The 15,155-nt window shown below is 33.5% G+C and overlaps 2 protein-coding genes across 2 annotated transcripts; both read left to right on the plus strand.

Moving 5' to 3' along the window:
- Positions 1-1,629: 1,629 nt before the first annotated feature.
- LOC112500443 (probable aminotransferase TAT2) lies at positions 1,630-5,768 on the plus strand. The gene is made up of 6 exons (XM_025103939.1): positions 1,630-1,862; positions 2,763-3,102; positions 3,203-3,421; positions 3,490-3,549; positions 4,460-4,709; positions 5,644-5,768. Exons 1-6 carry the CDS (start codon positions 1,639-1,641, stop codon positions 5,766-5,768), a joined length of 1,218 nt encoding a protein of 405 aa, XP_024959707.1. The 5' UTR covers positions 1,630-1,638.
- A 4,789-nt stretch (positions 5,769-10,557) lies between these two features.
- LOC112500435 (probable aminotransferase TAT2) lies at positions 10,558-14,760 on the plus strand. Its single transcript, XM_025103930.1, has 6 exons — positions 10,558-10,860; positions 11,433-11,772; positions 11,864-12,082; positions 12,638-12,697; positions 13,648-13,897; positions 14,445-14,760. The coding sequence occupies exons 1-6, from the start codon at positions 10,583-10,585 to the stop codon at positions 14,573-14,575; spliced, it is 1,278 nt and encodes a 425-aa protein (XP_024959698.1). The 5' UTR covers positions 10,558-10,582; the 3' UTR covers positions 14,576-14,760.
- The last annotated feature ends 395 nt before the right edge of the window (positions 14,761-15,155 follow it).

Raw genomic sequence — 15,155 nt, forward strand, 5'->3', positions numbered from 1 at the left:
TAAAGAGAACTTTAAAAGATATGTATTTATTTGAACAACATAAAATAAGAAAAGTTACTTTTTTTACAAACAAAATATATCTCGAAAATAATGTTTCATATTTATTTAATAAATATTTTACTCTAATAATATTTAATTTGCATGCAACTTAATAAGAAAAAGTAAAAAAAAAAATTAAATGTTTTTTAGATCATAGCAATGAAAAATAAAAATCACTAATAATAATTTGAAATATATTTTTAATTTAATTTTAGTTAAGTCATCAAAATGATGTGTCATCTACATCACCTCATTAAAGCCACACAAGCAAAAAAAGTCAAAGGATTAACCGGTTTAAAAGGTAACAGGTTACCCATTGCTATTATGGGTAGATTTTTTAAAGTACAATGCCTTAATAAAAAATAATTTGAAATTACATTGTAGTAATAAAGAAAAACAAAAATAGAATGTTATAATAAGAAAATTTATGAAAGCATGTTGTTATTTCATGCATTTAACCCAATAAAAAATATAAAAGTAAGAGGAGTAATAGATAAACATTGAAATAGTTAAAAATAATAAATCAAAAAATAATAATAGGCTTTTGGTCTAACGGTACGTGAGCATTTGGCCTCTTAAGAGATCAATGGTTCAAACCCAACCATAGGTGAGGAGGATGTGTGAGTTTATGTGTTTTATTTGTCGTATATAAATATTATATACTTCAAAAAAATAAAAAAATAACAATTTAAATCTAGAAAGGTTAAAAGTGAAAATTTAATTGCATTGTTTTGAGCATGTTTTTATCGTTCAGTATAGAAGACGTACTAAAAAATGATAGATTACAGGAGGAGATATGTCGGGAACTGTACACCACAAAGGAGAGTTGTGGAAAATAGCTGATTTTGTAAAAACGTATAGTATATCCATCACATGAAACACATATCAGATTTTTAGTAAATATAAATTTATTTAGTTTATGTTCAGACCTTTCATATAATGATGTGTATTCACGTGATTGGTGGACAATTATAAGAGATTGATTGGTTGTATTCTGTTAAGTCTTGTATGTATAAATCTATCTGGGTGGATTGATATGACTGTATAAATTGGGAAGTTTTTGTTTGAACAAGTTTTTCATAAATAGAATCAACGTGTTTTTTTAAGTGGAAGGGGCGTCTTTGAGAAAAACTTAGGGGTTGTTTGTTTACCTCTTAACAGTTACATTAAGAGGCAGCCTCTGAATCGTTAAGAGGTGAATATTGTTTGGCAAAAAAAGTCTTCCTCTTGATGTTCTAAAACCTTCCAAATAATTTTGTATCATAGGTCTCTCTTAACTATTAAGCATACTAATTTCATTGTAAATAATTACCAAACAATTATATTTTATTTTACAGTATATCATGAGAGTCTCTCGTTCTGATTACTTAATTATTCTACATCAAATCATTCAGCAACTATCAAAATAAATTTCATTCAAAACTTAATATGATTAAAGTCACCATCATACTGTAACATATAGCTGATCGAATAAGGAGTCTCTCATAATAAAAGGCAATTCACGGTTGAGGTTGCAAACGACCAATTTGTTCATCTTCGCAAACAACTGAATCTTTCGATTCTGTAACGAAAATGGAAAATGGGAATGGGGGTGTGAATATGAAGACGGAGCCAAATTTGAGCATCAAGGGGATTCTTAGAATGTTAATGGCGAATATTGACGATGAGAAGAACATGAGAGTAATTTCTCTTGGAATGGGTGATCCAACTGCTTTTTCTTGCTTCACCACTACCTCCATTGCTGAGGATGCTGTTCTTGATGCTCTCACCTCTCAGAAATTCAATGGCTACTCCCCTACTGTTGGTCTTCCTCAAACAAGAAGGTATTTGTGTTTTATTTGATTTTTTGTTTCGAGATGTTTTTGTGTTTTAGTTTTGAATGGATCAACAGCAGAAGAGGACTTTGAGTAATGAACACCAAGTGTTTGTTGAAATGCACCTTACAAAAATTTAAGCTCATTGGATATAGCAAAAAAGAGGAGATTTATATGAGATGCCCATGTAGCTCAGTTAGCAAAAGGAATGACCGACTTTGCTTAAATACATAATAGGTTCAAGTTTGAATCATGCCGAAGACGGGCTTGAACCCGTCTGCTAGCCTCAACCACCAAGTTGACCCTGAAATATCTTCTCACATATGGGGCCGGTTGGGGTTGTCGGTAGGGTGGACCTGCTAAGGACCGAGTGTAGTCTTGTGTTACCACTCACTCGATTATTACAAGAGAAAAAATTTAGGGGTTCGAAAGATGCACCTGTTTAGGTTTGAATAACCATATGGGGAACTTTTTTTTTTGCCTTTTAGCCATCTCCAAAAGAATTCACAAAATAGCCAACAAACCGCAAGTCAACGCCACAAGACACTTTTCCTTGTAGTTTTTGATATTTTCTGAAGCATCCAGATGAGAAGTGGGTGCACTGCAACGACATGCATCGACGCACAAAAAGCAAACCAAAGTAGTAGCTTGCGGCACCGCAAAGACATGGCATAACTTGCTGAACCGCAAGAAAAGGTTGACTTGCGGTTTCTTGGTTGTTTTGTAAAGAAAAGTTTAAAAGTGACTAAAAAGTAAAACCATGTGGTTATTTACGATAATAACCCCACAACTACTACTACACATTTGTTAATTTTTCTCCCATTTTGATTTCATTATCGTTCTTCATGATATATTTCCGTTCTCAATGTCGATTCATCTTCTAACTTCTATATCATTTGGTCAAAACAGGGCAATCAGTGAATATTTGTCCATGGATCTCCCATACAAGTTATCTCCAGATGATGTATATATAACAGCAGGCTGCACACAAGCTATAGAGCTAGCTATATCAATTCTAGCCACACCAAATGCAAACATCTTGATTCCAAGACCCGGATTCCCGATCTACGATATTTGCGCTGCTTTTAGAAATGTCGAAATGCGCCATTTTGACCTTCTTCCCGAGAAGGGTTGGGAGGTTGACCTCGACGCCATTGATGCATTAGCTGATGAGAATACCGTTGCAATAGTCGTTATAAACCCCGGGAATCCATGTGGAAATGTCTATAGTTTTCAACATTTAAAGAAGGTATTTGCATCTTAGCTTTCATGATCTTTATTTTAGGCGTCTTATAAACTCAATTTTGTTGCACTGTACTAATTGAATCTTGTTGGTCAAATGTAAGCAGATTGCTGAAACTGCAAAGAAGCACAAGATTGTAGTTATAGCAGATGAAGTTTATGGCCATTTAGCCTTTGGCTCGAACCCGTTTGTGCCAATGGGTGTTTTTGGTTCGACGGTGCCCGTCCTTACGCTTGGATCTTTGTCAAAAAGATGGATAGTTCCCGGTTGGCGGCTTGGGTGGTTAGTGACTGCCGATCCTAACGGCATTTTAAAAAATGCAGAGGTACGTGAACCTTGAACAAGACTCTTTACGGAAGTTCAATTGATTATTGATTCTAACTCTTTCCTCAGATCGTTGAGCGCCTTAAGAAGTACGTCGATATTTGTGGTGGCCCGGCAACCTTTATACAGGTTGGTTGCTCCGTGGTTTCGGATGTTACGTACATTCAAATGAATACTCGAAATCTACAATTTGTGTATCAGTTTGAATCTTGGTCTTGGTCAACTTTTATCTGTATCAGTAGACCCAATATATCTGACTCAAAAGTAGGGTCTGGGGATAATATACATCATATATGCAGACCTGTCATCTATCCAATGGGTAGAGTGGCTGTTTTTGTGAGTTTTCCTTTTGCATTATTTTCTCCATATTGTGAAAACTCGTATATTATTCTATGTGGAATCGACTCTCTTGGGGGAACCACAATAAATCGGCCATCTCCTACAGATTTTCCATAATGGAAATTTTGGAGTTTTTAATCAGTTTTTTGCTTCAACAGATCCTTCAAAATGGAGAAAGTAGGAGAGAGAGGGTAAAAATCTCTAAATTTGGAGAACTCTGCAAAATTAAATGATGAAGAGAAAAAAAATTCTTTTTATTGTTTCCACCAATACAGTTTTCTCCCAAAAAATTACGTTTTTCATCCATATGGTTTACAATTTATTGTTATTTTCGTCTATGGACTAATTTCTACCTTTAAAATCCAAGGGACCAAAATAATAAAGAATTGTAAACCAAAGGGACCGAAACAACAATAAGTTATAAATTACAAGAACAAAAATAACAATGAATTACAAGTCATAGGGACGAAAACTGCAATTTCCAAACCATATGGACAAAATTCGTAGTTTTTAACAAACCACAAGGACTAAAAATGTAATTTACTTTAAAGTTTATTTGAAAGTTACTTTGAATATTAAATGTATGGAATATTTTAATAAGATAATTTCAGTTTTTTTTCTTTATTTTGGATAAATTATAAAAAAAATCTATTAGAGATGTTTTTACCAGCTATGCAAGTTGCATATTCGTTATTTTTAGGCAGCGGTGCCTCAAATTCTCAAGGAAACCAGTGACGTGTTCTTCACAAGAACTCTCGGCATACTGAAACACAGTGCGGATCTTTGCGTCAAGAAAATAAAAGACATCGCGTGCTTAACATGTCCAACGAAACCGCAAGGAGCGATGACCGTGATGGTGAAGTTGAATGTTTTGATGCTAAAAGATATCATCGATGACACCGACTTCTGTTTCAAGCTGGCCAAAGAAGAATCCGTGATCCTTCTTCCAGGTGATAAAAACAAAAAAGATTACGACTTTCATCCGCATTTAATATGCATTGATGACTTGTACCATACAATACATTATTGTTGTGAGAATATGTGGAACTAGAGATATATAACGGATCGGTTAACTGATTTTGAACCAGTAAGATCCCATGACAGTCCTAAAAGGAAATAGTTAAAAGATACAGGCGAAAACCCGTTTTGGTCTAAAATTTTGAACTTAGGGCTAGTCACTAACCGGTTAAAACAAACTCGGGATAATGCCTAAAACCGGTCCTTGGTTAACCGAAAACCGGTGGATCAAGGCCGGACAAACTCTAAAATAGGTTTCGTGGTAAAAACAAGATACACTTGGACCAGAAAAACTCATGCTCAAAAATATTTTATGTAGTATTTATTTCTTTAAAATTGGTGCTTTATAACAGATTAATAATTATTTTTTTTATAGTATGAAATGATAAAAAAAAATTAGACACCAGAGACTCAGTACCGGAATTGGAACTGGTTCCTAAATATAAAGAACCAGTTCTATGAATTTTGGTTGGGTACCCGCCTTTGCTCACCCCTAGTTAAGGCCCGACCCTATCTCTTTTAAGTTAAAATAACTGAATTTTTTAGGACCCATCAAGGGTAGGTCCTTGTGCACCTCTACGTGGAACTCCGTTAGATTACTCTAAAAAAAGAGTCATGGAGTAGATAAAAGAGATTCCGACATATATTCAATGTGGGACCCTGACACACCCCTTCTAACCGTGGTTGGGCGGGCATAGACTCCTCTGGAGTTTCGAGTCTCTAAAGTTGTAGACCTTGGCTATGATCCCATGTAAAGGACGTGGAACCTTGTTAGAATACTCTTCAAATCCAACGTTTATTGACGATAAGTTATCTAAGAGAAACTGATGTAGGGCTTTAACAGCTATCGTCTTTTTGGTTTTGCAGGAGTGACGGTGGGACTGAAGAATTGGGTCCGGATAACTTTTGCCGTTGAGCCATCATCTCTTGTAGAAGCTCTTGAAAGAGTGAAGACCTTTTGCCATACCCATTCTTATGAACCAAAAGGTTGAGTTTGATCCACCCTCAAACCTCTTCATGATTTTACCATAAATATTTACAAGTTCTTCCTTGTATAGCTATAAAAAAAATACAATAAAACTTAAATCAGATATATTCAGTATATTTCACTTAAAAGTATAATCCCACGTAAAAGGTTAGTACTTGTAAAAAAGGCAGATTGCATGAAAATGTAACGTACTTTAACTTGATTCCTATTTTGGGTAACGTACTTTTAAAACATCTATTTTGGTACCTAAGATGTAAAGTTTTAAACACTTAAGTACCCAGGTAACTGGCTGAAACATTAACCGGTTATCATGCTGATGTGGTATCCAACTCAGTATTATTTGCTGACGTGGTTAGTGACATTAATTTTTTTAATCTAAAATTAGTATTTAACCGGTTATCTGGTATTTAAATATTTAAACTTTTACATCTTATGTAGCAAAATGGAAGTTTTAAAAGTACATTATACAAAATAAAAATTAAGTTAAATTACGTTAATTTTTCATGTAATTTATCCTATAAAAATTTACAATAAGACTGGAAAATAAAGGGTTAAAAGGCTTGTTTTAGTGGGTTCTAACGATTTAAAATTATGAAAATAGCTCATTGAGGTGTGTATTTTATTTATTTTTGTAATATGTATTTTAAGTGTTGTATTTTAATTATTGTTATTATTAATTTTGTATTTTAATGTATAATATTTATTATTTGCAAAATATGTTGTTAATATATCTTTTAAGTACAATAACCTGACTTCTTTTACGAATTGTGGGACAAACGAGAGTGTCACGTATCCCAGATATTTACGGGATATTAATCAGAAAAAAAATTCACCTTCATTATTCAAGATGAATGAGAACACTGTGTTGTGCACCCTTTCGTTCCTTGGTTTGTAAGGGAAATCATGTTTGCACGTTCATTATCCAATTAAAATCGATTTATAGGACTAAGTTCACATGAGACAAACATGTTTTTGTAAAACCACGTTTTTACACTTGAAACTTCACAGCAAAACATTGTGAAGGTAAAAGAAATCCGAACCTTCATAGTGTTTTGTTGTGAAGTTTCAAATGTAAAACTGTGGTTTCACGGTTCTCACGAAAACATGTTGGGTTCACATATCCCAACTATATATATATATATATATATATATAGAGAGAGAGAGAGAGAGAGAGAGAGAGGTTGGTTATTATACAATCCTTTACATTTATACAACCAATACAACCCAATCTCAACCGTTCATTTAATTTGATGAATATGTGATTTCTCATAAGTTTTGATTGTTTCCTAATATAAAATATTAATCATAATTAATGAACTCTATTCATCTTCCATAAATATTCAAATGATAATAAATAAACTCTTATCATTTTTATAAATATCTCAATTAATTGGGTTATATTGGTTATACAAATGGGCATGGTTGCATTTGAAATATACCCTATATATATGTATATATATATATATATGTATATATATAGAGGTGGGTTATTATACAACCCTTTAAATTTGTACAATCAATACAACTCAATCTCAACCGTCCATTTAATTTGCTGAATATGTGATTTCATAGAAGTTTTGATTATTTCCTAATATAAAGTATTGATCATAATTAATGAACTTTATTCATCTTCCATAAATATTCAAATCATAATAAATGAACTCTCATCATTTCTATAATATCTCAATTAATTGGGTTGTATTGGTTGTACAAATGGACATAGTTGTATTTGAAATATACCCTATATATATATATACATATATATATAGGGGCTCATTCAAGTAAGAACTGGTTAGTTTGTGGTAACCGTGAGATCCAATCTCAACCACAAATCAATAGATAAATTAGAAAATTTATAATTTTGGTAATTTTTAATTAAAATTTTAATGCAAGAACATTTTAGGTATTTTCTCTCATCCCTCCTCTCTTCTTTCTCCGTCCTCGTCTTCCGGCCATCGTCCTCCCACCACCATTCTCCGGTGATACCACAGTGTGATACTCAAGCACATATAAGATGCATTGTGAATTTGTGATACCATTGTGTTACATATCCGATCGACCGCACAAACGACCATAGTGTAATACCAATCACGTATAAGATGCATTGTGATACCACTATGATATCACCGTGGGACGGTGGCCGGAAACGGTGGCCGGAAGCCAGGGGACGGAGAGAGAAGAGAGGAGATAGGAGAGAGAATACCTAAAATGTCTTTGCATTAAAATTTTAATTAAAAATTATCAAAATAAAAAATTTCCTAATTTATCTATTGATTTGTGATTGAGATTGGACCTCACGGTTATCACAACTAATTAGTTTTCATTTGATTAGGCCTATATATATATTATTTAATAAGTTGTTTTTAAAATTTTATTTAAAACTTTACTCGTGTAGTGGAGAGGCGAAGGATCGTGTGAGAAGATAAGTCATTGTGAGAAACGTAAAAAGATATATGAACTTTTGATCACTTTTAATCTAATTTCTATCCATTAATTGCACTTAAGAAGTGAATTGATCTGGTGCATGTCGATGCACCTCATTAGTATTGACATTTAATTAAGATTGATCCAAATGTGGATATTTTTTCTTACGCTTCTCACCATAACTTCTCATCTTACCGGAATTCAACCCATTGCAAAGATATATAAATATAGTTATCTATTTTTATCAATATTTTTTTATTAACTTGGATATCTAATCCGATATGCGAGCCGACTAATCCCAGAACGACCACTTGTTTTGCAGCATTTGAACCTCCGTAGCCACAAGAGGATTTTTATTATTTCTTGGATTTAAACCTGAGACCTTCTTCTACTTTTGATCTTTGAAGCCAAGTTCAAACCAATCATTTTTATCAATATTTTATTGAAAATTGGGATTGGGATCAACAACAAACGATCTCTCTTGATACGCTTTAATTGTGACTTTGGGAAATGGACCCTCCGCAAATTGATTGTTTTTATTATGGTTCGTTAAAAAATTTGATTATCGTTTTTATAAATTGTACGAAAAAGTAATGTATTTTAATTTGATTTTTATTTTGGGTAATGTATTTTTAAAACTTTCATTTTGCTATCTTAAATGTAAAATTTTAAATATTTAAGTACCCGAGTAACGATTGAAGACTAATTTTAAATTAAAAAACTCCATGTCACTAGCCACGTCAAGAAAACATCACTCGCCACATCAGCATGATAACCGGTTAATGCTTCAACTTGTTATCCGGGTACTTAAATGTTTAAAACTTTATATCTTATATACAAAAATGAAAGTTTTGAAAATACATTACTCAGAATATGAATCAAATTAAAATACGTTATTTTTTTCATGCAATTTGCCCTTTCATTTTTACGGTTTATGAATCATTATTATTTTCATTTTTATAATTTATAATTTATTGTTGTGCCGGACTCTGTAGTTTACAATTATTTACTGTGTTCGTCTCTTATTCGTACCATAATTTTCTCGTTGGTACCATCGTTTTCTCGTAATAAATAATACGAATACTTTGTACCCACGTAAACAAACACCTTCACATTCAACTCGTACCAACATATAACGTTAAAAGAGTGAACAACATTTTTTTTGTCCATGCGGTGTTGAATATGGGACTCGTGAGAAATCACAATTATCACGTGGACTCGTGAGAAATCACAATTCACAGTTACACGGAATTTGATCATGCATAAATTTCAATTCACTTTATCTCGATTTAGGCATAAATCGAGATCTTATAACCATAAGGAGGTTTTGTAATGTCTTGTACGTTAAAATCATGAACGAATTCACCTTGAAAAAGGCATCAACTACCGAAATTAATCGAGCAATTATTGATCGGTTACAAAATGGTATCTGTACTGAAAGTCCGAAAGGTGAAATATCGTTTAAAGCAACGGCCAAATTCATAAGAATTTGCACATCACAAAGACCGTAAAAGATAATAAATGACAAACAGTATTCGTAATTTCTAACAATCATTGGGTCCAAAAAATGCAGTTACTCTTGTTACTGTTTACTTTTCGACGATAAAATTAGCATAATATTTTAATGTGTTCAACTTGCAAACAGTCTATCTATGAGTATTCCATAACTGGTTGAAATTATCAAAAGCTAATCAAACCAAAGTAATTTGGCTGGTTTAGTTGAGTTGGTCCGATTTACGACCAGATATAGAAAGCTAAGAAAACTCGACCTGACCAATGATTTACAACGTTCAATCTACCTGATTGATCGTATATGATAATATGTATGATTGTTTTAATATATAAAACGTTGGAATGCGGGGAGGTTCAAATACAAAAGACAAAAAAACTTGAGAACTTGTGAATAAACTATTCATATGTGAATTATTGGTAAAAGAAAACGTGTTTATTGGTAAGATTCAACACTATCAATTAACTTACCAGATAAGATTTTGATCTATTAATACAACACCGTATACTACATTTATATTTGGTAAGAATTATTACTCTCACTTACTGAGTAAGAATCATATTTGAAGATTCAAATGTCAATTAACATTACAGATTATTCATATGAATTTACACATATATCGATTCAAATCTTCTAACAATATTTAGTCTTATTGTTTGAACGGTAGAATTTAACTGTGAAGTAGTTGTCTTCTTGACAACAGTTTGTTAAATATGGCGCGTGGGTAAGTGTAGACCACAAAGGAGAGTCGTGAAAGATCGCACACGTCTCAAATTTGGAGCTTCCCCAAACTCTCAAAATAAAAAAAACGCAATCCGTGGTTGATTTTGCAAACCACCAACACTTGGGGGTGAATCTGCATTTCAATATTTTGTTATTTCTCTATGCACATAGCATCATTGCATTCTGTAAAGAAAATGGAGAATGGGAATATGAAGATGGAGACCCCAAAAAATATTACAATAAAAGGGATTCTTGGAATGTTAATGGCAAATCTTGATGATGAGAAGAAGAGGAGAGTGATTTCTCTTGGGATGGGTGACCCAACTGCTTTTTCTTGCTTCACTACTACTTCTGTTGCAGAAAATGCTGTTCTTGATGCTCTCACTTGTCAGAAATTCAATGGGTATTCTCCTACCGTTGGTCTTCCTCAAACAAGAAGGTATGAATCTTCCATTCGTTTTCGGAATTAGATTCTATTTGGGGTTTATTGATTATTTTCTAGAGAGGTTTTTATGTTTTTAACAGTGAATGGATTGTATATAACCACCATGACCACCAGAAGAAGACTTCAGTCATGAACACTAACTGTTTGTAGAAATGCATGATACAAAATTTAATCAGATACTATGAATGACGTAAAAGAACGGATAGCTTACTTCAAAAGTGATACTTTAGGGTATGCTTGTTAGCAGCTTAACGAGCTTATTAGGAATCACAACTTATTCGATCAGCTATATATGACTGTTTGGTAGTAGTTTAGTGATATTTAAAGTGGTTTATTCAGTAAGCTTTTAGGGGAGCTTTATGCTTTTTTTTTCCAAATATGTCCTCCCGACTAAGAAAAACACTTCTTTCTATATATAAAGAAACCCTCCCAAATAACAACCTTCCAAATCTATACAAACAAATTAATCCACACAGACAGCTTTTCTGCATACAGGACTTAACGAAAAACCAAACAAACCAACCCCTAATTTGCTTATAGCTTTTATGTCATTCTGGTCAAAGCAGGGCAATCAGTGAATATTTGTCCATAGATCTTCCATACAAGTTATCTCCAGATGATGTATATATAACAGCAGGCTGTACACAAGCTATAGAAGTAGCTATATCAATTCTAGCCACACCAAATGCAAACATCTTGGTTCCAAGACCAGGGTTCCCAATCTATGATCTCTGTGCTGGTTTTAGAAATGTCGAAATCCGCCATTTTGACCTTCTTCCCGAGAACGGTTGGGAGGTTGACCTCGATGCCGTTGATGCATTGGCTGATGAGAATACGGTTGCAATAGTCGTTATAAACCCCGGGAATCCATGTGGAAATGTCTATAGTTTTCAACATTTAAAGAAGGTATCTGCATATATGATCTTTATTTTAATCTTTTGTGCAATTGGCTAATGATTTGAGGTACTAATTGATCGTGTTGGTCAAATGTAATCAGATTGCTGAAACTGCAAAGAAGCACAAGATTGTAGTTATAGCAGATGAAGTTTATGGGCATTTAGTCTTTGGACCGAACCCTTTTGTGCCAATGGGTGTTTTTGGATCGATGGTGCCTGTCCTTACGCTTGGATCTTTGTCAAAAAGATGGATCGTTCCCGGTTGGCGGCTTGGGTGGTTTGTGACCACTGATCCTAACGGAATTTTCAAAAACGCAAAGGTATATAAACCTGGTTTTCTTTGTGACTTCTTAGCTTACAAGAAGTCGACTTTTATTGTATACCAAAATCTTGAATTGCCGTGGTTTAATTGTAATTTATGCACAAAAGGGTTGTTAAATCTTGAGTGCCATTCATCGTTCCCATTTCGTTTCTTTTTGCGTGGTCTATCTTGATGAAGAGAAAGAAAGGAAAACGAGTTCAACGGAACTCGTCACGAAAATAGGAAAATGAGTTGAATGGGAACTCTTTTGTTACCATCATGGCTTTTCTTACTCCTTCCGTCCCCAAATAAGTGTCCACATATCCATTTTGTCCCAAAATAAGTGTCCGTTTAAAAAAATAAGTGCATACTTTTCTATTCTACCCTTAATTATACGATGGATAATTTTATTACTTCCTCTATATTATTAAGGGTAAGATTGTCATTTAGTTCACTAAACTGTAATAATACACTTTCCTAAAACCGTGTGCTTTTTTCATCGTGGACACTTATTTTGGGACAGTATTTCTGAATTGATTACAAATTCTAAATCTTTTCCTTGTTGTTCATTCAGACCGTGGAGCGTCTTAAGAAGTACTTTGATATTTGCGGGGGTCCTGCAACCTTTATACAGGTCGGTAGTTCCATGGTTTCGTATATTACATGTATCTAAATGAATACTCGAAATCTACAATTTGGATCTATTTGTTTGAATCTTGGAGCATATCCAACAAATTCTCCAAATTGGAGAAACCGGATATTTTGGAGTTTTTAACTTATTTTTAAATACCAACGGGTCCTCCAAAACTCTCTAAAATGGAGAAAGTATGAAAGGAAAAAAAATCTCCAAATATAAATGTAAGAATGAGTGGAGAAATTATTGAAGTTAAATGTAATTTTCCATCCGTTTTGGAGAAATCATAAAGAATCTGTTTGATGACGGTCGTAGTCCTGGTCAAAATGTCATATGTATTAGGGTCAGTTTGTGAGCAACTTAATGAACTTAATGAGACTCACAGCTTATTTGGTCAACTATACATGACTATTTGGTAGTGGCTTAATGATATAGAAAATGACTTGTTAACAAGCTTTTAGGGGGAGCTTTATGCAGAAGCCAATATTTCCAAACGTGTCTCTCCCAATTAAAAAACATGTTCTATCAATCCATGAAAAACCCTCCCAAACAGAAGGCTTCTCAATCTATATAAACAAATTAACGGACATTTACAACTTTATCCATATAGGACTTGATGGAAAATCAACCAAACAGCCCCTTAGTCTGCAGATGTCCCATCTCTCTTGGGGTTAGATAGTGCCAGTTTTTCTTTTACATTAACCAAACCAAATGAATCCAGTATATTCCACTCAAAAAATAGGGCCTGATGGGTGGGATGTACGCAGATTTGTCATCTACCCCAAAAGGTAGAACAGTTGTATCTGTGTGAGTCTTTAGTTTTTCTTTTACATTGTTTTCTCCATATAGTGAAAATTCGTATGCAATTCTATATGGACTCAATTCTCCTCGGTGAATCACATTAAATCAGTCCGTTTCCGGTTATGTAACCTGCATATTGGGTATTTCAGGCAGCAGTTCCTCAAATTCTTAAGGAAACCAGCGATGCGTTCTTCGCAAGAACTCTCAGCATACTGAAACACACCTCCAATCTTTGTGTCGAGAAAGTAGAAGAAATCCCGTGCTTAACGTGCCCAACAAAACCGCAGGGATCCATGGCTGTCATGGTGAAACTTAATGTTTCTATGCTAAAAGATATCAGCGATGACATCGACTTCTGTTTCAAGCTAGCTAGAGAAGAATCCGTGATCCTTCTTCCAGGTGATAAAAACAAAAAAGATTTCGACTGTCATCCTCGTTTAATATGCGTTGATTATTTTGTTCCATTCAATACATTATTACTATGAGAATATGTGAAACCCTGTTAGACTACTCCCCAAAAAAGAGACGGGAGGTTTCAACATATATTTAGGATAAATGGTCCTGATCTAGTTGATGCGGGACTCTAACACGCCCCCTAGACGGGCACTGATTGCCCCAAAGTGTCGAGTCTTTAGAGTGGTAGAGGTTGACTCTGATACCATGAATGAAATATTTTAATAATATAATCAATGTTGTAATCTTCAAAATAGAGAATTTCTTGCATTTGAATGTATTTTTGTTTTAGAGATTTTGAAGTTTCATTCTCCATTTTGGATTGGTTTCACATATTCTCACATAGTATTAGAGTCAAAGTCTACCACATATTCTATTCAAGGGCTCTTTTGGAGATTCCACATATTCTGACAGTTTTAGCATATGTTGAGGATAATTTATCAAGTCTAACTGATATGAAACTCTAACAACTACCGTCTACTGGGTTTTGCAGGACTGACAGTGGGACTGAAGAATTGGATACGCATAACTTTTGCCGCAGAACCATCTTCTCTCGAAGAAGCTCTTGAGAGAGTTAAGATCTTTTGCCATAGGCATTCTTATGAACCAAAAGGTTCAGCTTGATTCAAGATTGATGAACCACCCACATATATCTTTATTTTTTTTTATTTCTTTTTGTGTTTTTTTTATTTCTTTTTTTCTTGTATATAATGTAAAATGTAAAAGTAAAAACGATAACTTATTCAAATATACTCAGTATATTTCACTCAAAAGTAAGTTCGGAAACTTCATAGAATGTATAAATATACAATAAGATCCCGTTCGATTTGTTGAAATGTCTTTTTAAATATTTGGATTTGTGGAAGGATTTGAAATTTTTGTTGTGTTTGGATCGTAGAATTTGAAATTGTTTCAAATAATTCATTCCGTGATGAAACCGTTTCATATATTTTCGTTTATATACATAGGGCTCATTCAAGGGATAACTGATTTGTTTGTGTTAACCGTGAGATCCAATGTGAACTACTCGTTTGAGATTAATTAATGATTGATTGTAATAAATATTTATTTATATAAAGGTTTTTTGGATTGATTATTGACTTTAATTATTGAAAAATAATGTAGCTAATATTTCATTTAAAATAAAAGAATTGATGCTAATTTTATTTCGTTTATGTATATAGTATGATTTTATTGTAGATTA

The sequence above is a fragment of the Cynara cardunculus genome (assembly GCF_001531365.2).
Source record: "Cynara cardunculus var. scolymus isolate 2C chromosome LG 17, CcrdV1, whole genome shotgun sequence".
NCBI classification, from domain to species: Eukaryota; Viridiplantae; Streptophyta; class Magnoliopsida; order Asterales; family Asteraceae; genus Cynara; species Cynara cardunculus.

Coding starts and splice junctions, on each gene's coding strand:
- LOC112500435 (XM_025103930.1), top strand. CDS start 10,583: ATGCACATAGCATCATTGCATTCTGTAAAGAAAATGGAGAATGGGAAT. Junction 11,773..11,863: donor GTTTTCAACATTTAAAGAAG/GTATCTGCATAT, acceptor AAATGTAATCAG/ATTGCTGAAACTGCAAAGAA. Junction 12,698..13,647: donor GTCCTGCAACCTTTATACAG/GTCGGTAGTTCC, acceptor TGGGTATTTCAG/GCAGCAGTTCCTCAAATTCT.
- LOC112500443 (XM_025103939.1), top strand. CDS start 1,639: ATGAAGACGGAGCCAAATTTGAGCATCAAGGGGATTCTTAGAATGTTA. Junction 1,863..2,762: donor GGTCTTCCTCAAACAAGAAG/GTATTTGTGTTT, acceptor TGGTCAAAACAG/GGCAATCAGTGAATATTTGT. Junction 3,422..3,489: donor GCATTTTAAAAAATGCAGAG/GTACGTGAACCT, acceptor CTCTTTCCTCAG/ATCGTTGAGCGCCTTAAGAA.